This window comes from Corvus moneduloides, chromosome 2, assembly GCF_009650955.1.
Source record: "Corvus moneduloides isolate bCorMon1 chromosome 2, bCorMon1.pri, whole genome shotgun sequence".
In the NCBI taxonomy this organism is placed as follows: domain Eukaryota; kingdom Metazoa; phylum Chordata; class Aves; order Passeriformes; family Corvidae; genus Corvus; species Corvus moneduloides.
Window position 1 is genome coordinate 83,458,233 of NC_045477.1, and position 25,712 is coordinate 83,483,944.

Below are 25,712 nucleotides of genomic sequence, written 5' to 3' on the forward strand. Positions count from 1 at the left end.
TGACTAGTCTAAAAATTGGAGAAAAACAGAAATTGCACTGCCAATGTACTGTGACAAAGGAGATTTGTCCTAGTTAGGAAGTGGTAATTAGAAATTGCAAAATATAGAATCATTAGGAATTGCAAGACATAGAATCATAGAATCATGTAGTTTGGAAAGACCTTTAAGCTGCTAAGGCCAACCGTTAACCCAGCACTGCCAAGTCCACCACCATGTTCCTTAGTGCCTCATCTACGTGTCTTTTAGACACCTCCAGGGATGGTGACTCCACCACTTCCTGGGGCAGTCTATTTCAATGCTTTCATCCTTCCAGTGAAGAATTTTTTTCTAATATCCAACCTAAACCTTCCCTGGCACAACTTGAGGCCATTTCCTATTGTCCTGCCACTTTTTACGTGGGAGAAGAGGCCAACCCCCACCTGGATACAGTCTCCTTTCAGGCAGTTGTAGAGGGTGATGTCGTCACCCCTGAGGCTCCTTTTCTCCAGTCTAAACAACCTCTGCTCCCTCAGCCACTCCCCGTAAGATTTTTTCTCATAAGATGTGTCAGAGACACATTGCAGAGCAAAATTAAATTTTCTTTGATAGCTGAACAACTTAAAAGTTTTCCTGGTTTCAGGTGGAGCAGATTTCAAATATCTCCTATTGTAGCAGTCTCTTTTTTTTACTGCCACCACAGATACATTACTGCATTTTATAAAGTTACAAAAATCACAGGTTGTCATTTCCACATGACAGTTTGTTGAGCTGAGTAGACTGAGTTGAGATTTGTGCAGGTTTAAATATATAAATCAGAAAGCCAAAAGAAACAGGAATTATCCTTTTTCATCAGTACTAACAAATTAGTGCACAAATGTAAACTCCTGATTAATAACAAATAAAAGCATTAAGTAGTAACCAAAGATAAATAAACCTGTTTCAGATTAAAAAACTCATTCAAAAGGAAATTAAGATGTTGATAAAACAATTACATTTCAATTTAGTGTTCAATAATTTACAAAACAAAGGGATTTCTTTTTTATATTGGACAGGAAAACATTTACTGTGAAAAATTTGGATCAATAAGCTGCCTTATAACCTTTAAAAAAGTAAAAAGGATTTTACTTAGTAGAACATCATGTATTTTTATATATTAGTATTTAATCCTCATGCTTTAACATATATCCTCATTGTCAAACCATTTCATTCACCAACAGTTTGAACAGATTTGTTTACAAAGACAAAATTTGTTTACAAAGAAATCGCAGCAAAGTGAGATCTGTTAAGTGCAAATTGCATTTCAGTCCTCTTCATGAACAAGCAATATTACTGGAGATGCAGGAATCCAAAGGAAAATTGATTGAGAAATGGATAATCCCATTGTGAAAAGGAAATAAATATATTTCCGTATTAGTTATTAGTTAAGAACATTATTGTTTCTGTATAAGCAAGATTACAGAGGTTCCATCAGACAAGCAGACTGTTTGTGCTGTTAGTATGAATACAATGCCTTATTTACTTAGAAAAATATTTATCTGTCTAGGAAAGCATGAATGCACTGGCATTAAATCTTATAGAAGAGCTACAAAAGAATTTTTAATATCATTACACATACAGTGTCATTAACAATTTTTTAACATTTTATACGGCATTACATTCCTCTTTCACAAAGGGTTGCTGTTTTCACTTATAACCTCCAAAACTACTAAAAGCAACAGAGGTGAAAATGAGGCAGTACTACTAAAAAGAAGTATTATTAAGGGTCTTCTGTTTTTTTCATTTATTTATTTTTTTAAAAAATTATATACCGAAGAAAGGACATGAGTTACTGGAAATGGATTATTAAGAACTCTTTGAACCAGAAAATAGCAAGACAAACTAAATATGAAGTTAATGTGTAACTGTTACCTGGGAATGCTCTTTAACCAGAGAAGAAATAACAGACTTTTTCCTATATTTTATTCTACCATATACACAAGCACTTGTACATTTTATTTGTGAGAATGCAGTGAGATGGAGAGACAGAAAGAGAAGCAATGCCTGGCTGCTTTGGTTTCCTGAGCTAATTTTTTCCCAAATTCTCCCTGTGAGAAAGAGAAAAGTCCATTCAGCCTGCAGATTGCAAGGCTTTATAATCTGTGGTATTAAACACAATTCAGAAATCCTAAGAGTAGAACCTCGGAAAACTGATTTTCAGAGACAAGAAAATAATCCCCTGCACTTGAAGAACACAGTCTGAACATTTTAGAATTCTGAATAAGAGAGTAAGTTCTTCTATCATCGGTATGACAAAACCAAAGCTACTCTCTGCCTATTTTTTGAGTTTGAGGTTTTGGGCCACACCTTCAAGGCTTTTTTGTCTTCTCCCCATCTCGCTATCCAAGAAAACTTGGGATACACAGAAAGAAAACAAATTATTGTGAAGTTACATGACCCCAGGATCTGGGCTTTAAGGAAATCAGTAGAATTTGACACTAATGATACAGGACAATCACAGGAAACTGTGACAGGCAGTCACTCAACTAGAACCTCTTTGAGGGACTTCAGCACACCAGCCTTCCTTCTCTTCTCAGTCTTTTTTCAAGACTGACTCTAGCAAGAAAAAAAGGCACGGCTAAAACTGGCAAATTCCATTTATTCTAGCTAATGCTCCTAGAGGAAAAATAACAGATAAAAAAATCCCCAAACAAAACCATTTAGATTACTGTGAATGTTTTGGAAACACCATTTAGTCCAGATATTTAGCTACTAACCAGAAAATATTCAGAACTATAATCATAGCATCTATGAGAAAATGTGCAGAATCACTTCAGATCAACTTGATTATTCACTAATAAGGAGTAAATCTTCTAGTTCTGAATCTTTTTATAATATAATGGAGGTTCAGAAGAGACTACTCAGCCACTCACTGTCACCTACAGAAAATGAAAGTATTGTATAAAGTATCTCAAGATTGAAAATATCTGCTAGGTTTTGGAGGAGCTTGTTCCTGTTTGGCTCAAAGTTGGTTCATGTTTTGATGATGACCTGCCCAAAAATACCTCAAAAACACCGATAGAGATTTCAATCTCTGAATCTAAATTTTATTAAAACACAGACCAGAACATATAGCTTTAAAATATATAAACTGAAAATGAAATAAAAAATAAGAGCTTGATAAGGAATCTCCCATCCTATCTAGTGCAATTTTACAGTGATTGCATGATCTGTTTTTTTTCAACCTGCTTTCCCTCCAGTGCAGCTTTCTCATCATGGCTATGCATCTGCCATATGTACTTTCTTAACATGTTCAGATTACAGGCCTTCCTTCCACAATTTCTCACATGCTGTCTTTCACTCCCTACCTACTGTACTCTCGTTCCTTTCTTGTTTCCCAGCTTTATTCTTGTTCAGGTATTGTTTTCCAGCTGTGCACATCCAACAATGCTGACTATTCAAGAGGACATAAGAAGATAACACTCTACCCTGCTGCCTAATCACATCTTAACTTTAATAACAAAATAGATTTGTAAGCTTATACAAATAAAACAAATTTGCCTTCAGTCACATATGTCATTCTTTACAAATTTACAGAAACAGATTCTCTTCAGGCTGTGAACTTAACAGAAGATACAAACTTCACCTTGTAGCTACCAGGAAATTCAGTGCAGTCTATAATTTCTGGTCGTATCATAGAGGTATATAAGCACAAAGAGCCAAACCCATCGGCAACTTCATCAGCCATCCAGCTGCGTTTTGCAAAGGAGTGAGTCAGACTGAAGAACCATGGCAGTTTCAAATGTGTATTATCTCTCAAGATGTGTAATACAAAACTGACAAAAAACCCCGAACCAAAACATATTCCTCAAGGCTGCTGAGCCACAACACTTACATAACTATGGCTCCTGCTTTCACTGTCTGCTTGGCTAAAAGAGTTAACAGCATCATCATTCCTTGTCAAGTCTGGCATCATCTCTTAATTTCTTACAGATGTCCAATTATGTGTGAAGATACTAAACGAGGCAAATTCCAGACCTCCTTCCTTGGTGTCTCCCAATAAAGTAAGAGGTGACATTCCTCTAACCACGTATGGATATCTTCCCCGGAGCTAGTGATTTTTAACTCTTTCAAGATGGAGTAGTGAGAAACAGGTAGCTCATTCTGAAGGACAGGCCAAAAATGCACTGAATTAACTACACCCAAGAGAGCTTACTTATCCACCCAAAACATATATCATGTGCTCTTCAGACCTGTTCACACTCTGGATGCACTAATGCTCTCCACACTTTGGACAAGTCTTTTCACCCCCACCCCAAGACTCAGCTCCAGTCCTGTCAGATTGATCTGGTTGGGCCAGAATTATGGCCAGCTCCAGACAGCAGCTCACTCACTCTTATGTTGTATTAGGAGACCTACCTATACTACAAAAATTCAACCATATGGGCACAACTAAATTTAAACTAGCTTGCTTAGCATCCTCAACTATCAGCTACTGATTTTTCTCACACCAGGACTTCCACTCCACCCTTCAATTTGAAGCTTGTCCTGAAAACCACTTTAAAGAATACACAAATTCAACTAGCATGTTTTAAACAGAAATCAAAAGCAATTTCATTCTCCAGATCCATGTGTTTCTACTGCAGCAATCACTTGTGAGAGCCAGGCAAGACTGAGGTGTTAACCATGTGATCCAGCATTCAGGAGACCCAACAGGTATGCTTCTAGAGAAGAAATTACAACATTTTCCGAGTATTAATATCAAACCCGCTTTAAATCTCTTATATTTCCTGCACATTTATTCTACTGACAACTTAAATGTTATTAGAAGATGAAAGATTACAGAAATTGAAAAGTAGGAAATCTGTCCCTGGGACTTCCACAGCAACTTCTGCCTGTGCCTGGTGATGCTGCAATGACAGTTCTGCTATCAGCCCAGAGCAATGAGCAGTTGCAACAAGTGCTGCAAATTTTACTTTGTAATAACGTTCTAAAGACAGCCCTCAACTGAATGTTTGAGATTTCTTTAGCTTCCCAATGCAGGGCCTGAGCTGCCTGTCCTGCTTTCATTTTCTAAACCTCACATTCTCTTACTCAGGCTCTCCAATGAACAGTCCAAGGATTGCTCCTCTGTACCATAAGCAGAGGTGTTGCTGGTGCTTCACCTGTAATACTGCAGGTGAAATACCGTGTGCCTTAGTATCCTAACGCATGTGCAGATTTACATACACTTCAAGAGCAACATAGCATAGCTGAAACACCTAACACATCTACTTTTTATCAGGACATAAATTCAAGCTTCTTCAGCTCCCATGCGCAGTCAGGAAAAACAAACAAACAGGCCATTACTAATTTAGAAAGCTACCTGAAATTAATCTACTTCCTTTTCAATGAAGCTTTCAATGAAGCTTTGTAGCAGAAGTCTTGCTTGTTACTCAGGGACCTTTGATATAGTTCTCTGTTTCTCAACTCAATCACAGCAGAAGTCTCCAACATAACTCTTCAGATTTGACACACAAACCAAACTCCTTTCTCCACACAAAGTGAGGATTAGCCTTCATTGTGCTTTATTAGGTTCTTCACTAAAATCCATGACAGCAGCCTCGTCAAGTGGGTGACACTTGATGTTTCTAAGAAATTATTTCTACCTGTATGCAAAGTGTGGGTTTACCAGAGAAGGAAGAGGAGGAATGGGGAAAGAGAAAGTAAAAGCTCCCATGACCCTGACCAATGCACTGTCGGCTATATGCTGCCACAAAACCCACCTGCCATATTTTTCACAGTGTATTTTGCAGAAAAAGACACCTGGTCCCACCAAAACAAACAAAATCATCATTAACTATGAGTTTAAATCCTTTTTTGCCGAACGAATTAAATATTCCTTTCAGTCAAAGACAGTTAAAATTATAAAATTCAACTGACTGACAACATGAAAAAAGACCTGCTTCAAAACTGGGAAAAAAAATTCAAAATTGTGAAATATCTATCTGAAAATAAAAGCTTTACTCCAGACTCTTCCCAGGTTCATACCTTTTCCCTACAAGGAGAACCATGGTTAAACTCACATGTCTGTGAAGACTCTTTTGTTGCTTTGAGTTCTACATTTAGGAATCAACAAGTTTGTGAAGAAAAGTACCTTTAAACACAGATGTGGCCTATCAAATAATCTATCTAAAGCAGAGGCACATAAATCTTTTCCACCTGAGCTAATGGGATTTATTTTGAGGCTTCTGCTTTCAGCCTAGTTCTGGTGCGTATGAAAGGACTCGAAATCTAAAGAACTTGTCATAGGTATATGCCCAATTTGGAAACACAGAGACACCAAGGAAGCAGAGTATTACTACCAGATTCAGATTTTCATAAGAGCAGAATCTATACCCACTCACTGGGAAAGTGTCATGCACTGAGAGAGGACAAGTGTCTTCCATTGAATTTTCCTGGCTGCCTCCTGAAATCTCCAGATGTCCAGCTCTAATGCAAAGAAAACCAAAGATAGTTTTTAATTTCTGCCTAAAGTTGCCTCAGAAGTTGCCTCTGTATTTCTACTTAGCATTCTTTAATTTCAGAACATGGTTGGCTTTGAATATTTTGAAATATATATTTTAAAGGCCATAGAGTTATTCATTGAAATTACTGTTCAAGTTCAAAGACAAGCTGCCTCCATGATATTTAGGTTAAAAAACCTGTAGTATCTACAAGATTTTTAATGTGTCCTGTTGATTAAAATATTCTGTAGACTCTAGTCAATATGTTATCCTTGGACTCCAGCAGCATGAGAAAAGCGGGGATGGCCCTGTGGGCAAAGCAGAAAGGTCTCAACCAGGAGAGGAGTGTGGGTCAGGCTCCACTTTGGAGGAGACTGGGCTGGTCCAGAGCACAGGGGCATGTTGCTGAAAGAGGATAAGCACTGGCCTCATATTGTAAAGTCACAGTAAAAAGCCCCTGCTGCCAGCAAATTTCCAGGCCACACCTAAACACAAGGGATTAGCAACGCCCTCACTTAACAGACAACACAATAGAAAAATGAAGAGGATGAACAGTTTGTCCAAAGCAGCAATACAAATGTGGTTTTCTGCATCCTAGTCCAGTATGTAGATGTCCCTGCCAGGCTATACAGAAGGACTTAATAGGACTGGAAAAGACACAATTAATAACTGGGTAGACAGAAAGCACTATTTACAAGCACGTCATAGGCCCCGAGTCATACATTGATTGAGTGTGTTTGTTTCTGTAAAGCAGTGTTAATCCCACTGTTGAGGCAAACATAAGGATTTTAAAAGAGGAATTTAAAGAGGGGTAAGTGAAGGGGAAAAGGCTTGCCACTCTTCATAATATAAAAATATGTCAGTGCAAATAGCCATCATTTATTAGAAGCCTCCTATCTGTGTAGCAAAATGTCATCTACTGATGAATGCAACTGGAAGGGGGAAAAAAATAAAAAGAAACTCTTGTCAACAGTTTCCAAACAATTCCAAATCAAATAATTTGCTTTTAAAATTATGTTTTGGTTAATTCATGTTAACTACTGGATATGTGTTGTTCAGAATACATAATTTCTCAGTGGAATTAGCTCTTCTGAAAAGTCACCGATTATTTTAATGGCAGTTTTTGTAAGCCATAAATAGCTCTAAGACTTTTAGAAAAGTCCTGAGATGTTTCATAGAATCATAGAATGGCTTGGGTTGGAAAGGAATTTAAAGGTCATATTGTTCCATTTCCAATGCCATAGGCAGGGACACCTTCCACTACACCAGGTTGCTCAAAACCCCAAACAACCTGGTCTTGAACACTGCTGGGGATGGGGCATCCATTGCTTTTCTTGGCAACCTAAATTTAGAGCTGAGTAAATTGGAAATTAGTATGGAAATTACTTTACATATTGTTGGGACAATGGCGAAAATCTAAAATGTTGAAGTTCTCAAAATCTCCTTAATAAGCAAACACTACTAAATGCTTCAGGTTTCTATCAAAGGAATTTCTATACTCCAGGCATGATAAAAGACAATAAATTTTAGTGACAAGAGCTATAATTAAGATAATCAGAATATTTTGGATGATACAAATGGAAGGGTAAATGGCAGGAAATTTTAGATTTCAAAATATATTTATTGCACCCTAAAATACTCCTTATTCTTTAGAAATCTGACTTCTCTGTGAGAGAAGAATTCAGTTTTCTCAGCTCTGCTGAGAGCAGGACATTCTGGGAAGTTAAGCTGCCACTGCAGTGCAAGGGAAGGCTCCCAAGGGTTCAGACTCCCAACTCCATCAGCCAGCCTGCTGTCTGTCCAGGCACTGGAAACTGGGAGGCTGTAAAGAGGCAGATGGCTTTGTTTTGGGATCTACACTACTACTGTGGGTCTCAGCTCTCCTCAGGCCTGCTGTGCAGCATTTCAGAAGCATCCTACTTCTAGAGCAGACTCTATGACTAGAGTCATTAGGCCTTCTAAAGCATACATCTGATGCAGCCCTCCTTGGCTCCCTTCACAGCTAGTGAACCCATCTATTTTAGGGTGTCATGAATTACTCTCTAGAAATAAATATTTTTAATTAATTGCATGTCAGTCAAAACATGAACCTATAAATTGCCCAAGTTTTGGTATCCACATAGCAAAAATTTTCATTCAATCAGGTGAACCTAATTCCAAGGGTCTAGAGTAGATCCATGGCCACATATTTGCTGGTTGGAAAACATTCTTCATCCTGAAACTTCAGCAGAATCAAAATATCGTAGAAGAACATTCAGATTCAATGGTAAATGACCACAACAAAAAAAATCAATGATGTAACAATGATGATTGCAATGAAACTTGTCTAAGAAAAGCTGTGAGTCATCTGAACCCAGCCAGTATGGAAATCCTTTGAAATGCCATCCTTAAGGCAGAACTTTTCAAAACTGGACTTAACAGGAAATTATTTCCTAGCAGGAAGAACAGGAAAAGGTGCTCAGTAACTCTGTTTTTCTCCAAAGAATTTTAAATTACTACCTTAAATTCAGAAGTTTACACAAATATGTGGTAATGGTTAAACCTTCCCTGAATGACCTGAAGGGGAACAACCCCTCTGCCTTTGTGACACACACCCACAGCATTCCAGAAGTTAAATTACTTCCCTATCCTACTTGACACCTATCTTATGCAGTCTCTTGAAGAAACAAGTTTATGAGATCCTTCAACAGCAAAAAGCATTCTGCATAAAGATCTAGCTCCCATTCATAGTGTACAGGTAACAGGTTTACATGTGCCACATGTATTAGTTGACTGATGTCTAAAATCAGCATGTGGCTGTGGGAAAATGCATGAAACCAGCCTCAAGAGGGTTAAAGTTTATACATTTGTTTAACAGAAAAATGGTTCTAAGACATTGAAGCGACTCCTCTTGCTTTATCTGCCTACAACTACCATCACTCCACACCACCAAACCCTCTCTGATAATGTCCTGGCATTTGTAATAAAGATCAGTCACCTGTTACCTGACTATGTCAATGTATTTTGAAAAAGCTTTCCAGACAGAATTAAGCAGAAAATAATGTTCCCATTGTGAAATATATTTTCAGGATAAAGCCCAGAATAAAGGTTTCTTCAACAAAAATTAAAAGGAAAGGAAAAACATTTCCAGGGTTACTCACACAGGAATAACTATCAGCCTGGCAACCAATGCAGGCTGGGGTTAAAGGCTTTTTGTCTGAATCAAAGTGAGTAGGAACTCAAGACTTGATATGTCCATGTGGTAGAAAAGTGCTTGAGCTGCAGAGATGCTTTTTATGCCCTGGGGTTTAAAAAAAAAACCAAAAACCAAAAAACTTCAGCCTTAAGACTGTTTTCCAGCACAAATTTTAACAGAACTATCCTGTTTTGATGGAAGTTTGGCATTTGGCCAAATCTGACAGACCAGTAAAACAGTTTCAGGCAAAATCAAAATATCAGTCCAACAACCTCTACCAGAAGGTCAGAAAAAAAAAAAATGTAGCTCCTTTGCCTAGGAAGAAGGATTATGTGTGACAATTTCACTTTACTTGCTCACCATAAAATATTTAGTTAATTCTTTTCTTCTTTCCTTGATGATGATATACAGTCCTAAAGAACTGCTTCATTTTTGTTTTTTTTTAAAGCAATTACAGCAACAAGCATAAAAACCAAAGCAAAATGCAAAACTAAACAAGCACAACAGAAGGTCACTTGAAGAAGTCACAAAATAAATTACCCAGATCTCATATTCATTAGGGCAGAGTTTCATTACTGCTACAACAGCAATAGACAATCTCAAAATTAGCACAAACTCTTAGTGCATATTCTACCCTCTCTAGCACAGGTGACTTACCACTGTCATGACTCCTTTGTCAGTATGTGAAAGCACAAACCCTTACAAAGCGTATGTTTGGCTGCTAAAAATAAAGCCTAGATAAATGAAGCTAATTTCTTAAAACATACTCTTCACTCAGGTTCCTACACCAGGTAACATGCCTATCCCTGCTTCTCTAGAATGATGACTGGAACTTTCTAAGCTACACAGCTCGTGATGTCAAACCACACATGTTGCTGTGCTTCCATATCTGAAGTTTGGAAGATTTGCTTACATTTGATAGTGCAGCTCCTCTAAGAATGCAAGCTAGAAGACCAATGCAATGTACTGAAACGTGTCTGGATGTCAAACATGACTCATTTTATAAAACACCCAGTAAAACTTGCATCAACAGAACAATTGTAGTTATATTTTAAATCAATTCTTGATCCTTGTTTCGGTTCTGGGGGAGTGGGAATGAGTGGGTTGGTTTTTTTAAAGCTTCCACTCAAATGAAAGCTTACAACATTTATTTCTAGTAGGCCACAGCAGTTTAATGAATCCACAAGTATCTTTCCTTATATTCAGTGGACATGAACATAAAGGAAGATATATTTTTGATTCATATATCTACTACTTCCAGAACTACTTGTCTGGTCTCACAGCCTTGCTTGCTAGTTGCAGTGGTGAACTCAGAATGAGGAGCAATTTCTGCAGCTTCATGTGCTAAAATGAAAAACTCAGTCTTGAAAGATTTATATAAATTCTGCACATACAGAAATTGGTGAAATGGAATCAAAATCTCTGATTTTGTTTATCAAAACCTGTACAAAAGTTGGTTGTGGTCATTAGCAGATTCCAAAATTGCAGTCCCAGAAAAAACTGGTTGTATTTAATTTTCTCTTTACAGATTGAAACAAATTTCATCTATCTGCCTATTTTAGTAATAGAAAGATATAAGAAAAATAAGCTCAGTGAAATATACTGGGGATAGAGGGATAGGCCTGAAGTTCAGCCACAGCACAGCGTGACTTGGCTGTCAACCCCACTCCACTGACTGAAATTACATAATTGCTGTCATGTGGATACAAAATGCTGCTAGCGAGGATTTTCTTGTTATTTTCTAAGCCCGTGAGAGACTTTTCTCTCACACAGAAGAGGTAGCAGAGTTATGTAAACAACCAAACACCTGCAACCTTGAAAAGTCTTGTTTAGAATACAGAAGAAAAATATTTTGACAATGGATGTTTTAGGACTTTACCCAATCACCCCCAAGGGGTGGCTGATCCTTGTCCAATTATGAAGAAAAAAGTCTATAAAAGAGTTTGTAAAATTAAATAGATCAATCTTGCTGCACAATTCCTGCCTGCTGGATCTTCTCTCCTCTTCCTCCTCTAAGGCTGCGGGACACGGTGATATACCCTAGGGCCTAGGGCTGTGGTAATACTGTCAGGCAGTTGGTTGTCACAAACCAACTGTTACTCCCCTTGTTGTGTTTTAATGCATGAAAACTGCACAGGATCGTGGCAGATACGAGGCATTACAGAACCAATGAAATAAAAGTTAAAGCCTGAATTATTCATGTAACTACTCTTTGAATAAGTCTGGTATATCTGCCATAGTATTTCAGATGGAACAAGACATGAATAGCACATTTGTTTGAGTTTTCTCCCCATTCCATCCCTCGCCCTTGGGTAATCAGGTGTTTTACCAATATGGTAAGTCCGGATGTGTCTGTCAAAACAGGCTTTGACTGGAAATGCTGTTCCGACAAAATAGAAAATGCAGCATTCTTCACAGTGAAAAACTCCACAAATCTGAATGTCGGTTTGCTTTCCCAGATGACAGTACAGTCATTTTCTGAACAGCTTTGTTTAATAAGTTGTTGGTATTGCTACTGTGATTTTCAAGCTGAAGCTTTTCTGCAGCCGGAGCAGTTTCCAATGCACTATGTCCTGTTTGGAGCTTCTTAGGGAGCAGACCACAAAAAACTACTACTCTATTTTTGGGTTTTAAGTAGTCTAAAGGTGTGGACCTAAGGTATCAGGCCTTCCAGTGGTCTAAACTTTGTCACAGCATAGATAATGATAACTATGGCCTTGTCTACATTGGAGTGTCATATTCTTCTATTCAAGGGTCCAAGTGCTCATGGAAGCAACATTACCACCTTACCTACTTGCCACAGAGTCACATAAATACCCAGAGCAACCTTAATATTTAATAGCATAACTCATCTGCATATTTTATGTATCTGCAGCTCCATCCTATTGCTAGGATAGTCAAAAAGAACTTCTTTCCTAGTACTGTTTTTTTCTAATTTAATTTGAGGGCACATAGTTAACCAAGTGGCATATAAGCTCTAGGGTATCTGTTTCACTGCTCCCATTGGAACAAGATGTGAGATCCAGTGCTGATTGATTTTACCTTAATGACTGCCATGGCAAACCTTATTTCAGCCTTATCTTCGCAATGAAGAAGGGTGGCAACAAAGCTCAACAAAGGATACAAAAATGGCAGGTATTTCAATACTGGTATTTCAATAGTTATCCAGTAAAGACAGTTTTCTGTTTCCATGGCAGTAGCCAGAAGAGTCCAAAACTGTGTAATTTTCATGTTACTTACAAAAAAATTTAAAAATAAAAGAAAAAAGCCTTCTCAGACATAAAAATTCAACTCAATAACCAAATGGAGGCACTCAGGACTCACAGAGCTGTCAACATACTAAAGCCACTGTGCAAGACATTGCTGATATTATGGCAGAAGTGAAGAAACATTTTTTCACTTCCTACGCAGCTACGACATATCCCTGAAAAAAACCTCAGTATGCCACAATCTATTGGACTCAGGATGTGAGTTGCACCATTAGTCCTCTGGTATCACATCTGAGCAGCCCTGAAAAATCAACAGCAAACACCTAAATTGTTCCTATGTAATGGCACACATCTATCTGGAAACCAGTTGGAAAAAATGCCATTGCATCTAAAATACTGCACTATCAAAAACTAAATAAAGTAGAATAAAAATATGTAGCAAATAGTTAAAGATTGTTTCTACATCAGATCATGTTTGTTGTAGTTGGGGTCATCCTTGATACAACTGATTGCAACAAAAATACCTAAAAGGAAACAAAACATTTTTGCTGCTTCAGGCTCCAAATGTAGCTGGTATCCCTACTATAACTAGGAACTAAAGTTCTGAAGTTATCATACTACTTATATTCGAAGTTCATTCAATTCAAAGAGAGTGCTTCAAACAACTCCTATTATGTCCCAGATGGATGCTAATACCAGGACAGAAATAATAAAAAATCCTAAAAATTACCTTGTCTTTACAGGTCTGTTTAATCTACAAGTACTCAGATCTCTAGCCAGTCTGCTCAGGTGCATTTAACTTTCCCTTTCCACACCTTAACACGATTGAAATTTCTGAAAATTTAGCCAAAAATTTTCAGTTGATGTTTTCGTAAAAACATCATCAGCAATTTTCCACCGGCTCATTCCCCACAACTACTTATCTTCAACCCTTGTACCACTTGTACCTAAACGCTCAGCAAAGAGTAGAAAACAGGCTGATCTTCCTTGCATCCCTCTCAATATTTGAAACAAATGCAAACTGTGAAAACCAAAATAACAATACTGTCTGAAGGTGGTAACGATCTGACAAAATTATAGTTAAGAACCTGTATGCATAAACAATTTTTAAGATGAGATTCACCATAGTCTTCACACTTTTGCCACTGAAGCTGCTTAAACCATTTTTAGCTGCTATTGCTTAAGCTCTGAAAGTGGAGAGTTTTAGTAACTCAGATTCTGAATTGTTGACTGTTTATCCCTGACAAATTTTGAACACAACCTCACTGGCATCCATTGACCTAAAAATATACCCCAGTAATTCAACAGAACTGCTTGCTTACAGCACCAGTTAATTTCAACCATTATGTTTGCAACATAAACCACTGGTAAACAGGATGATGATTGATTGATTGATTGATTGAATTACACTGAACCTGATAAGTAGCCCTGAGATGGCTATTGTTTAATCCAATCACTTTGTCATCACAACAATGAGATACAAATGACTATTCATACCTTAGTTTAATTACAACAATATTATTCAGGCTTAACCTGCATTGATTTCTATAACTTTTGACTTTATGAACATGAACATGAGTCTGTTTCTCTCTTGTTAACAGAAACACACTTTTGAAACAAAAAAAACTCTGAGAGTGCCGATACACTTTTCTAAAATAGAGAACTAGAGAGTATGGCTAATGGGAATTATTTAGTTTTTCTTCCTTTCTGTGGTTTGGATTCAATTATCTCTACAGCGACATTCACTGTTTCCAAAGAAAGATGGCTGCTTATTAGGAGCATTCAGGGTTTTCAAAGTGTCATAATGTATATAAATCTGAGCCATCCATTCATTTTGATTTATTTACATGCTTTTTTTTTTTTTTTTGGTCATTTTACATAGAACTTGCAAGAGAATATTTGTTATACAGAGCAGTACATATTAATTTTGCAAGGATTCCCCAAATCATGTGCATTACATCAAAAGACCTGGTGTTAGGGTAGTAACATCACAACCTTGCAGTTGTTTAGCACATATAAGCAACCTAGACAACAGAACTTAATGAATTAATTTACATCTACCAAAGTGCTAAAATGCTACAGTTCTTAGTTGTACATAAATTGCAAATTTGGGGACATCTGACTTGAGAGCCGAAATTTAAAAAGTTTTATCTCTTTTTCCGTCAATATTGCCTCAAAAAGTCATTACTGATGCTCCATGGAAGCAGCTTTCTCATTTGTTTTGGCAAAAGTCTGTGGATACATAAACTAGAATGACAGATATTTCTACTTTGTCAGAAAACTAAAATACAACTGGAAGCAATAATGAAGTTGGATTTATCAATCGAATGCCTTGAAGAGTTCAGCCATATACTGATCTTTGCACAAAACCATCTTCAGAGGGAAAATAAAAAAAGATAAGCAAAAAACCCCTGTTGTCAGAATTCAGACTGTTAATTTAAGCAAGCCCTAACTGTGTTAATAAGGAGGTTAAGACTATGGTCATCATTTTTTAATCTTTGTGAAAGATGTGTAAGTAATATGTGCACCAGTCTCCTATTGGAGTTAGTGATAAATACTAAACTTGATTATCCAAAGTAAGATTAAAAGAAAGTGAATCCAAAGTAAGATCCAAAGAAAAATTTAAAGTGTCCAGACGAAAAAATTACTTGCTTGGTAGTGAGAACTGATGATGGTGATGATGATAGATGATGATGACGACAATGCATATTGTTCACGATCAATAATTTTCTAATGAGTACCTTAGGAGGAGCATATAAATTTTCAAATCCTTAAAACATACACAAGCTAAGTTCAATATCACTTGCTAGAAGCAAAAAAGTTTTGCTTTTCTTCGGATTATCTATATCAGCAGGGATCAATCTCTCAATTTTTCAGCCCCAGGAATGGTTTTCTATTAAAATATTCCAAAGTATCCTGTGCCATTTTATAACTATTCCTACTTCTTGGCACAGTCATGATACCAGATAATTGATAAGATAATGAAGAGGAACTAGGCATGAGGAATCCACTATTAACTTATTGTGTATCCTTACACAACCATATTTAGGTCTTCATCTTGTAATCATGCCTCTACTTGCCTGAGGGCAAGCATGGCTAATCCTCAGGACTAATGACATAACTCTGCTTCCAGGTACAAGCCTCATCACACCTCTGATAAGACAAAACTTGCTCTGGACACAAGGGGAGATTTGCTAAATTTTGCTGTAGCAAAGCCCTTCCTATCTTGCAAGTTTCTTTCTAGGGCCTTAGAAAGAGATTCAATAGTTGATGGAATCTTATTTTTGTTGGCTTTAATAATACAGTTTAAAATGCTGTTTGGAACAAAATATTACCCATTTTATGTGTATTTGCTTTGATTACATAGAAGGAACTGTTCTGATTACACAGCGAGAAAAGTGAAAGAGTAAAGTAGAGCAATGAAGTTTAAGAGTTCATTTATTTGATAGTCGCTGGTATACAGATTACAGTGGCAAATTCTTCAACTCATCAGAATTTCATATGAAGAGATACAAACCACTAATTAAGTTAGAGGAATCCAAGTCCCAGTTATACATAAACTACATAGATGAAAATTAGAGGAGCATCTGCTCGGGCTGGAATATTCACAATGCATAAAGCAGTAAGTGTGTGAACAACCAAACACTCAGAAAATGCTGAAAGATTTTGGAACAGTTACTATAATCCATGAACTACAGAGGTACAAGGAAGAGTGGCTGGAAGAAGTTCTTACTTCACCACATTTCTGAATATACCAATTTTTTATAAGATTGTTCCTAAAAACAAAGAAGAAATAATCAAGGATTAAAACAAAAACAAATGTAAACACCTATTTACTTTATATTCTAGCAGACAGACTGTTCTTTAGGAATTACCAATAAGCTTCATACACACCATTTTAATCACAAAAATTAAGTCTGCTGTTGTATGAAAAACTCTGCTGCCGATTTGTAGAGAAATCATAAGAATCATACTGAAATAGACTTCACTTGATTCATTATAGAACATACTTTTAAAAAAGAGTATTTTCATAACCTAAGCATTATATATATGTAATGGTTTCACATAAGTAGGTATATATAAGCCAAAAATTTAGTATTTATGATCACAGAAGTCTGAATTAAATAGTTACCTTTCACAGACAACCCTTTTTCACACTACAGAAAATCCTAAAACAAAAGCACAGTAAATTTACTAAAAAAAAAAAAAACTAGAGCCATTGCTCTAGTTTTAAATGGTAACTAAGGAAGTCTCTCTCTACCACTCAGGGAGTGCAAATGCTCATCAAAACCAAACATGAAATACCTATAATGCATTATTGCATTAAGGGAGACCCTGGTTCCAGCTCCCACCTCTAGGCTCTTAGTTCCACAAGAATCTTTACTGCAAAGAAACCTGCTGACCTTTTCTTAATCCTGACAGATCTGCTGTGTGCTGAGTGACTTTGAAATTCAGTAATAAAAATGCCTTGAGGCTCAAAAAGTCCCTTTTCATTAGGACACAAAATTCCACTCATGTTCACCTGTAAAAAGAACCATTAAAAATGAAGAATAATTTAAAACTTTTCCTTCCTTCCTTCCTTCCTTCCTTCCTTCCTTCCTTCCTTCCTTCCTTCCTTCCTTCCTTCCTTCCTTCCTTCCTTCCTTCCTTCCTTCCTTCCTTCCTTCCTTCCTTCCTTCCTTCCTTCCTTCCTTCCTTCCTTCCTTCCTTCTCCTTTTCTTTCCTTTTCTTTTGTATTTTTCTAAAAAACACTGAAAATAATCTAACAACCAAAACCACACTCTTTCTGGGGCCAGGCTTCACAGTACTAAAGAAGGAGCAGCTACATTTAGTAACTTGGATACATCTTGGAATTTGCAAAATAAAGCAGAAAAGGCAGACTGTGCAATGGAAATTATAATAAATTATGGTGGTTTTATTTTTATATTTTTTTTAATTAACTTCTCCAGAGAGAATAGGTTGTGTGCTTGTGTTTCATAAAGCTCAATTCTTCTTACATGAAACAAAATGCTTGGTTTAATATTTTTCTTAAATGCTGAGTTCAGTCATTTATTTTTGCTGATTACTGCCAATTAGGTATCCAATCTTGGTTCAATGTACAGTAGTTTTATAGCACAGTAACTCCAATGCCTTTCAAAAGTTCTACACCTGGGTAAGGGATTAGAATCAAGACCACAGATGTAATTAAATTGTTTAATTTAGTTACATCCTAGGGATTATACTTTATATCCCAGAAAAAGGATATTCTTCACATTCCTATTTCCGTCAACTTTCTCTAGCTTCGTTTATGAAAATCTGAGCGAACATCCAATATCATGCTTACTAGCTTCTACTCACCATTTTACAAAATGGCAACCATAACAACCTGAAATCCTGAAAACCTTGAAGGAACAAGGTTTCTGTAATTTTTTTCAACACAGCCCATCTATCTAAATTTTATATCAAGCTTTTACCATTTAATACTTCCTATCTTATACTAGCTTTCCTTTGAATTACAAAAATTCTCCATTTTCTTTGGTTATCTATTTATTTACCAAAATATAAATTTAGATAATGTTACCTATTACTGAAAACAGCTATAGTTTATAACATATAATCAGATCTTGGTAGTCCTGGACTCTACTCCTGCCCATCTGTAACTTAATGCAAAAATTATATTCCTAAATCCTGGCATCAAAAGCATCTAGGCTCTTCGTTGGCACCAGGAAAGCATATGTTCTTTAATTTTCAGTCCCATAGGAAAATTAACTGGAAGATCTACACTGGACCTCAGCAGGTTATCTTATTTATATAATGGAAATGACAAACTAAACCCTTGAAGTACAGAAATGTTGCCATCTACAATGTAATGAAAGCAGGTTGCTGATTTTTGATCATAATAAAATAAATTTAAAGCCTTACTAATTTTCTTATATTTTTCTACCATGGAACAGGAATATCCTTTCTATTTTCACACCGCTCAGTCTATGGCAGAGCATAAGATCGGAGATGATTAATAATAATAATAATAATAATAATAATAACAACAACAACAACTATTGGGAACAAAAACAGGCCAGTGTCAAAGGGTTTCAGAAAAAGCTGATGGCACAGTAAGAGTGCATGTCAGGAGTACGTCTTCCTGTCTATCACTAACTCCAATAGTTGCCTAAGGCAGAAAGGAGCTTATGTATGACCAAGTAAGACAGACCCCTGTTTACTCACTACAAAAAATGGGGATCCACAGCTGTGTATCTTCAAAATGATGCTTAGAGTCTAAATCAAAAGACTTCAACAGAAAACTGTTCTGTAACAAACTTTTTTGGTGTTATCTCTATATTGAAATTAATTACTTCTGTAATTACTACTGCTGACTTGAAAACTCATTCAAAACAAATTTTAAGTTCTGGGTTTTGTTTGATTCAAATCAGAGCCTGAAACACCAAAAAAAAATAATGTCAAAATACTGTTAATCTATCTGTCAATAGATAATATATTTTTTAAAGACAGCATTCTGTCTTTAAATAGTGTAGAAACCTGACCTCACCTGTAACGTTTCTATTGGTACATCACCATGAATCAGACGACCTGTACTGCAATCTCCCCTAATATCTATAATAATCAGATAATTTAGTTCTACAATACATTTAATAGATACAATAAGGGATATACCTTACAAGGCTATATGTGGACTGAAACTGCCTGAACTTTAGAGATCCAGAAGATCACTCAAGCTTGAAGAGTTCATTTTCTAATGAAGAGTTAAATCACCAATTACTAAGTGAAGACATTCAAAAGCAATGTTAGTATATGGGAGATATTCTGAAATGACACTGCTACAGCACTATCCCTACATTAAATGCCCACTATTCTATCACTCCTGTTTGAGATATTTCTAAAAATCAATAGTCCCTAAAATTATGTTACCATTTTCAAGCTGTTTTTTCCCATTTGCTCTCAAAGCCAACTCATTCATCACTTTTAGAGCCACCAATACCAGTTTAGAATAAGAATTTCATCCCAGCCATTACTGCATTTCTTTCAAAAGCTTCCCTTAGCAAGCACAGGGTTTATGTGAAATACTGAATGCATGGGAAAGAAAGCTTGAGACGGAGTCTAAAAAGTCATGTTTTCAAAAATATTTTTTAAACATGCTTAGAATATTTTACACGAAATGTAGCATATTTGCTACACAATTTCAGTTTGTGATTATCATGCAGTCCTTTGAACAGGTTAACAGCAATGAAGGAAAGAAGTAATAATTTCTTCTATACACTGTTAAGAGTGTTTATAGTTCCAAAAGGGTTGTGGTTTAATCAATTTCATTTGAAGAAAAATAATGAAAAACAAGCAACATCAGCTAAACACCCTGAAAAATAGACAGTCTTGCACCTAGACAATGCAGGAACAGTGGACTTTAGTGAACTACCAAGAATTAATTCTGAAGACAGTCACATAGGAAAACACAGACACAAGTTTTGGCCTTCTGAAACTTTGAGCAAGGCAGATCATCCAGCGCTGGAGCTGACTGGTGGGAGTTGATGTGGTTTCTTAAACTTTGGGAAACAAGTCATGTACACTCACATGCACAGATCTCCATTCCAGCTCCACTTCATTCCACAAGTAGGAGAACTAGAAACTACTTAGGGCATTATGCATATTGGGAATTATCTTATATCTGAGATTATGGGCGACTCCCACATCTGCCAAAAAAACATTAGCTGATCTACTGATGAATTTTCCAAAAATCCTTTCTTTGGAGAATTAAATTACCTTTGTAGATGCAGTAAAATCTAATCAGTACATTTTCTGAACATGTTCCCTAGGTCTCTCTTTCTTATAAATATTAATGTACGAAATCAGGGGCCAAGCTGTCCCAAAATTCATACACTCTATGTATAAATTTAGAAGTCTTAATGTGGTATTAGCACACAGAAACAGTAAACATCACACTTGGCTTTTAATACATTTAAATGTTGAGCATTTTTAAGTAGAATACTCTCAAGGGACCTAATTAACCAAATGAAGATTTTTCAGATTAGCAAAGCAGCTAGATATGTAGATGAAAATACAGGCTAAGAAGTTTGAATTTGCACTAGTGACAAGCATATGCTTTAAGCTCTGCACTTTGTAGATGCATGAGGTGAAGTGACATTTATTTTCTTCTTTTTACTGGGTAGCTCCAGGTTAGATAAGGTTATTTCACATGAAACCAAAATATCATCTGTCAATTCTCCTGTTTGTGATTACATTAACATAAATTAAACTGTTAGAACTAAACAACCTCTGATGCAGGATAGGATGACTCAAAATTGATTGATGTCTGGCATCAGATAGGCAAGATCTTGGCTTCCTGGTTATTCGGAAATTAATGACAGTGATTTGTTCATCAGATGACAGGTAGAATAAAATAAAAATTAAATAAATTTGAAATATCATAATACTAAACAATATGAATCAAATATGTCCAGTAAATGAAAATGGTTTCATCCACTCAGTAGATTAGCAAACATGTCTCCCCAAGAAATCACTTTGGCAGTTTAATTCATTAATCAAAGTCTTAGAAAGGCTGTTTAAAACTACCATGGCATCTATCATTAGAGCAAATATACAAGTAAATACAAATATTACTCTTTATTCTGAGTGAGCTCCTGGATGTATTTTTAATGCTACCATTCCTAAATGTTAGTCTCCCAAAGCAAACTTCTGTTGATATTTTAGTATGCCCCTAAAGGAAGGACCATGAACAGAGAATATGTCACAATGACAGAAAAAAATTCATCAGGGTATACATGATTGGAGCATTTTATGTATTCATAATAACTTCATTTTTTCTCAAATAAATCCCACTGAACAAGAACAGTACTAACAGGCATTTTAAAAGAATAATTTAAAAATAAAGAATATTTTTAAAGTGTGCTAACATGTTGGTATGTGTGCATATATTGTGTATATCTATTTACCTAATTCACTTATACATGTATGTACAAGAGTAAACGTGTATTTTTAATTTTAAAAGCTGCATCACTAGTTTTTGCTGCCTATTTCAAAGATGGGAAGACAGTTATTTTTCATATGCAAGCACAAAGCAAAACACTTTTTTATTCCAAGAAAAAGTTTAGCTTTTACTACTCTACATAAATATTTTGCATATACTTCTATTCTTCCATTGAATTGTATGAGAATGCTACAGATGGTTTGTCACATCTCGATTAGCTCATTTTTCACAATGCTCTTGTGACACTCTGTATCATTTACACAAGGTTTATTTGTCAAAATCCCATAGCACCTTTCTGACAACAGATGTTTTGAAATTCATCTTATTTTGCTTGGCAAAGACTTATTTTAATGGATGTGACAGTATGATTTCAGTGAAGAATTCACTGGTCATTTAACTCACTTTAGAAAAACTAAAACCAGACTCTGATAAGTGTTCATTTTGTAACACTTATAATGTATTTTAAAGCAATCAGCCTTATAAAATGTGGTTTGTTTGGGTTTTTTTCAGAAACGATTATTCACTATAAGCTACTCTGCATAAGATATTTAAATAATGACTTCGGCCTGATTGTTTCTTCAGTTTCCCTCTTAAATAGAATGCAACTTTGAATCCACAGGTATTCCATGTATCACTTTGTGCATCAGGAACATGCATAGCAGAAGGTATGACAGTATTTTTTTCAGCAGGAATTGTTACAGATGAGCAGTAATTCTGAGACCTTAATGTAAACCAATGGACAAATATCACCATGTCTCATCATAAAGGAAAATAATCTCAGGGGTCTGATACTGCAGATTTTACTGGTGAGTAGCCCTTGTTCTGATTATTCTTGCTGAAATGTTCTGTGTCAGTGGTACAGGTTAACAGAGGAGTTATATTCTAATTCAGTTCTCTTATTCAAGGATGTGACAAAGTGCCTTATGAAAAATGAATGAATGAAAAAGGATGAATTCACAAGTCTCCTTAAAGCCCCTCCTCACCTTAAAAATGTTTGGCATCTCAGTGCTGTGAGGCAGTCATCTCCTCCTCAAATGGTAATATTGTCAAATACAGAGTTTTCCCCCAAATAAGAATGCACAGGTGGTCAAGCACAGTTGCTCAGTTAGCAAATCCCCCTAAACTTGTTTTACTGAAAAATATCATTTATAAAAATCCACCATCATATACCAGATACTCTAGTCTGCTAAAGCACACACAGACTGCTTAAAAAAAAAGCCACCATAGATGTTGCCACTGACATTTTCCTGCTCATCTTCATTGTATCCCTGTACTATCTAAAAATGGCAAGATTTAGCTTGCATTAGGAGTTTACTGCAAGAAAGCCATGTAAGAATAAAATTGTGTGGATTTTGTTGATTTATGCTTTTTCAAATGTGAGCCGTGATAAAGAAGGAGGAACAGGACAGTTCCCTGATTATGCTTCTTAAAATGATCTTCCGACCCAACCTAAAGAGGAACTGTAGTATACATACGAAACCACAACACATGGTGGCATTCTGTAATATAACAGAGGGTGGTTTGTACTTTATCATTGACTGGTAGGTATTAGCCATGTTTCAAGTGATACTTAACATTTTCACTCTTCATGATATAATCCTTTTGTTCTAAAAGTGCTTGTTTCCTGAGGACATAGAGTAAGTCATTACCATTTCTGAATGCTGTTGAATACCACAAAATTCAAAAACAAAGAAGTCACTGCAATACCATTGTATTTCTTTTATTTCTAGGGTTCTAATACAAAGTACTGGATAGAATGCAATCACCAAGGTACCAGTTTTCTCTGTTGACTCCTGGTCATCTTCCCTGAATAAGAACTGCCTGCAAAACCTCCTGGTCTGCATGGCAAGGCCCTGGCTGGCGATGGGCAACAGGCAGGTGGACCTGCACCTGGGTGCCCACAGGGATGCCGAGAAGCTCTCCCACAGCTGCCGGCTGTGCCTCACCTCTCACTGTGCTGACTGGGAAGTCACCGAGCGGCGGGGAGCGGGACCCCTTCACTACAGCCGGGCTGCACCTACCAAAGCCATATTGGTGGCTCAGTGAAGGGGCTGGCGAAGGATGGCCCCCGGACACCGGACACCCAAAGCGCCGTGCGCTCTTTGTCCTTCAGAGAGAAACACAAGCGAGACGGGGACGCGCGGGGAGGCGGGCAGGTCTCCCCGAGGGGCTTCCTGCCCGCAGCACACCTGTCGTGACCCACACCGGAGCCCCAGCGCAGATAGCCGGGCAGAAAGGCTGGCCCAGGGGGTCCCGACCGAAGGTCCGCCGGCTGCCGCCCTCCTCAGCCCGCGGATCCCTTCGCCCGCTGCCGGGGAGCAGGGAGCCGCCGGCTGGCGGGAGCGGGGGCGGCGCCCAGCCCGGGAAGTTTCTCGCCACAGGTTGCCCCCTCCCGCCCGCCCCCCGGGAGCCCACGGGCGGGCCCGGCCACAGGGACGCACCTTGGCGCCGCAACCGCCGCTTCTTGAGCCCGAAGATGCGGACCTTGGAGAAGATGTCCACCAGGTTGCCATTGCAGAGCCCGCGGTTCTTGTTGGGACTGTTCCGCCTCCTGCTGGCCGAGGGCCGGTCCCAGTGCTGCTCCCTTGCCTGCCGCTTCTGGCGGATCAAGCCGCTGGCGATGGCCGCTGCCATGGCTTCTCGCCGGCTCGCCCACGCCGGGCAGGGAGGAGGGAGGCGGCGAGGCGCTCAGCCCCGGCGGGAACCCATCCCCGGGGGCGCGGGCGAGAGGGAGCCTCCTCCGGCCCGAGGCACGGCTGCGGAGGGGCACCGGCACCCTGCGGCCGGCGGGAGCTGCCGCCGCCGAGGGTCACCGCATGGGTGCCCCGCCGTCCCTCCCGCCGTGTCCCGGCGCAGGGGCACTTGCTCGGGCGGATGTCTGCGGGCGGGCTGGCGGAGCGGAGCGGCACGGAGCGAGTGGGACTCAGGGCAGAGCCGCGCCCGGTCGGGTCGGGTCGATCGGGTCGGGTCCGCCAGGCAGCGTCGCCTCCCGGGGCTGCCCCTCAACCCCGAGCCGCCGCCGACCGCTCGCCCGCCGCTGCCATCGCCACGGCCGGGGCGGCTACCGCCGCCTCTTCCTGGCTCCCGCCTGATGATTGCCAAGTGCTTCAGAAATCAGCATCTGGAGAGAGCAATCTTCTTCTCCAGGGAGAGCTGTAATCACGGCTCCTCGGTCCCACCCCGCTCCAGCCTCCCCTACACACGCACGCACGCACACACACACACACACACACACACACAGAGGCACGCACCGCTGGAGCTTTTTTTGTCCTCCCCAAGGCGAGGGGCGGCGAGGGTGCAAGCAGTGGAGGAGGGAGAATGGGGAAAGGCAGAGGAATAAAGCACAGGGGGAGAGAGACGGAGGGACGGGGTGATGCTGATGTGGTTTGCTGGTGGGAACCGGGAGGTTCCCGGTGGATCAGCCGCCAGCTGCCTCTGCCCCCCGTTAGGTTTCCGGGTGGCTTCGTGCGGGGCTCCCTTCCCGGGGTAAGAAGGAGGGCCCTACGCACTGGTGGAGGGGCGTATGGCCCTCCCCGTTCTCCTTCGCCCGCCCCGGCACACCGAGGATCCCTCGCAAGCACCCTCTCTCCAGCTCCCCGGCAGCGGCTCCCTGCCGGCCGCCCCCGCCGCCTCCAGCGGTGACACCGGCACTTGTCCCCGTCCCCAGGCGGGGGGAGCCGGGAGGCAGGGCAGACGGCTGAGGCGACACCGCGTTCCGCCAAGGGCACCCTGCCCCGCGCAGCCCCTCCGCCCGCCAGCCCGTCCGCAGCTGGGCAGGGGTGCCCGCCCGCCCCTCCTCGCCCCGCAATCCAGGAACGGAGAGAGCAGGAGGTGAAGTCTGGAGGGAGAGCGGGTTCTGCCTCATGGGAAGGTTTTAGAGCCGTGAGGGAGAAGCACACCTACGGGGCTGA

The 25,712-nt window shown here is 39.0% G+C and overlaps 1 protein-coding gene across 5 annotated transcripts in view; it reads right to left on the reverse strand.

Annotated features, from left to right (window-relative positions):
• Positions 1-25,712, reverse strand: part of FGF14 (fibroblast growth factor 14) — a 386,777-nt gene that overhangs the window by 105,328 nt on the left and 255,737 nt on the right. Inside the window, exon 1 of one of the 5 annotated variants that reach the window (XM_032100144.1) lies at positions 24,243-25,384. The exons of 3 other annotated variants lie outside the window; for them this stretch is intronic. In XM_032100144.1, coding sequence (XP_031956035.1) covers positions 24,243-24,435 — 193 coding nt within the window. In that variant the 5' untranslated portion in view covers positions 24,436-25,384. Of the gene's footprint in view, positions 1-24,242; positions 25,385-25,712 lie in introns of those variants that run through there. One more of the 5 variants, XM_032100141.1, reaches the window with a different exon arrangement.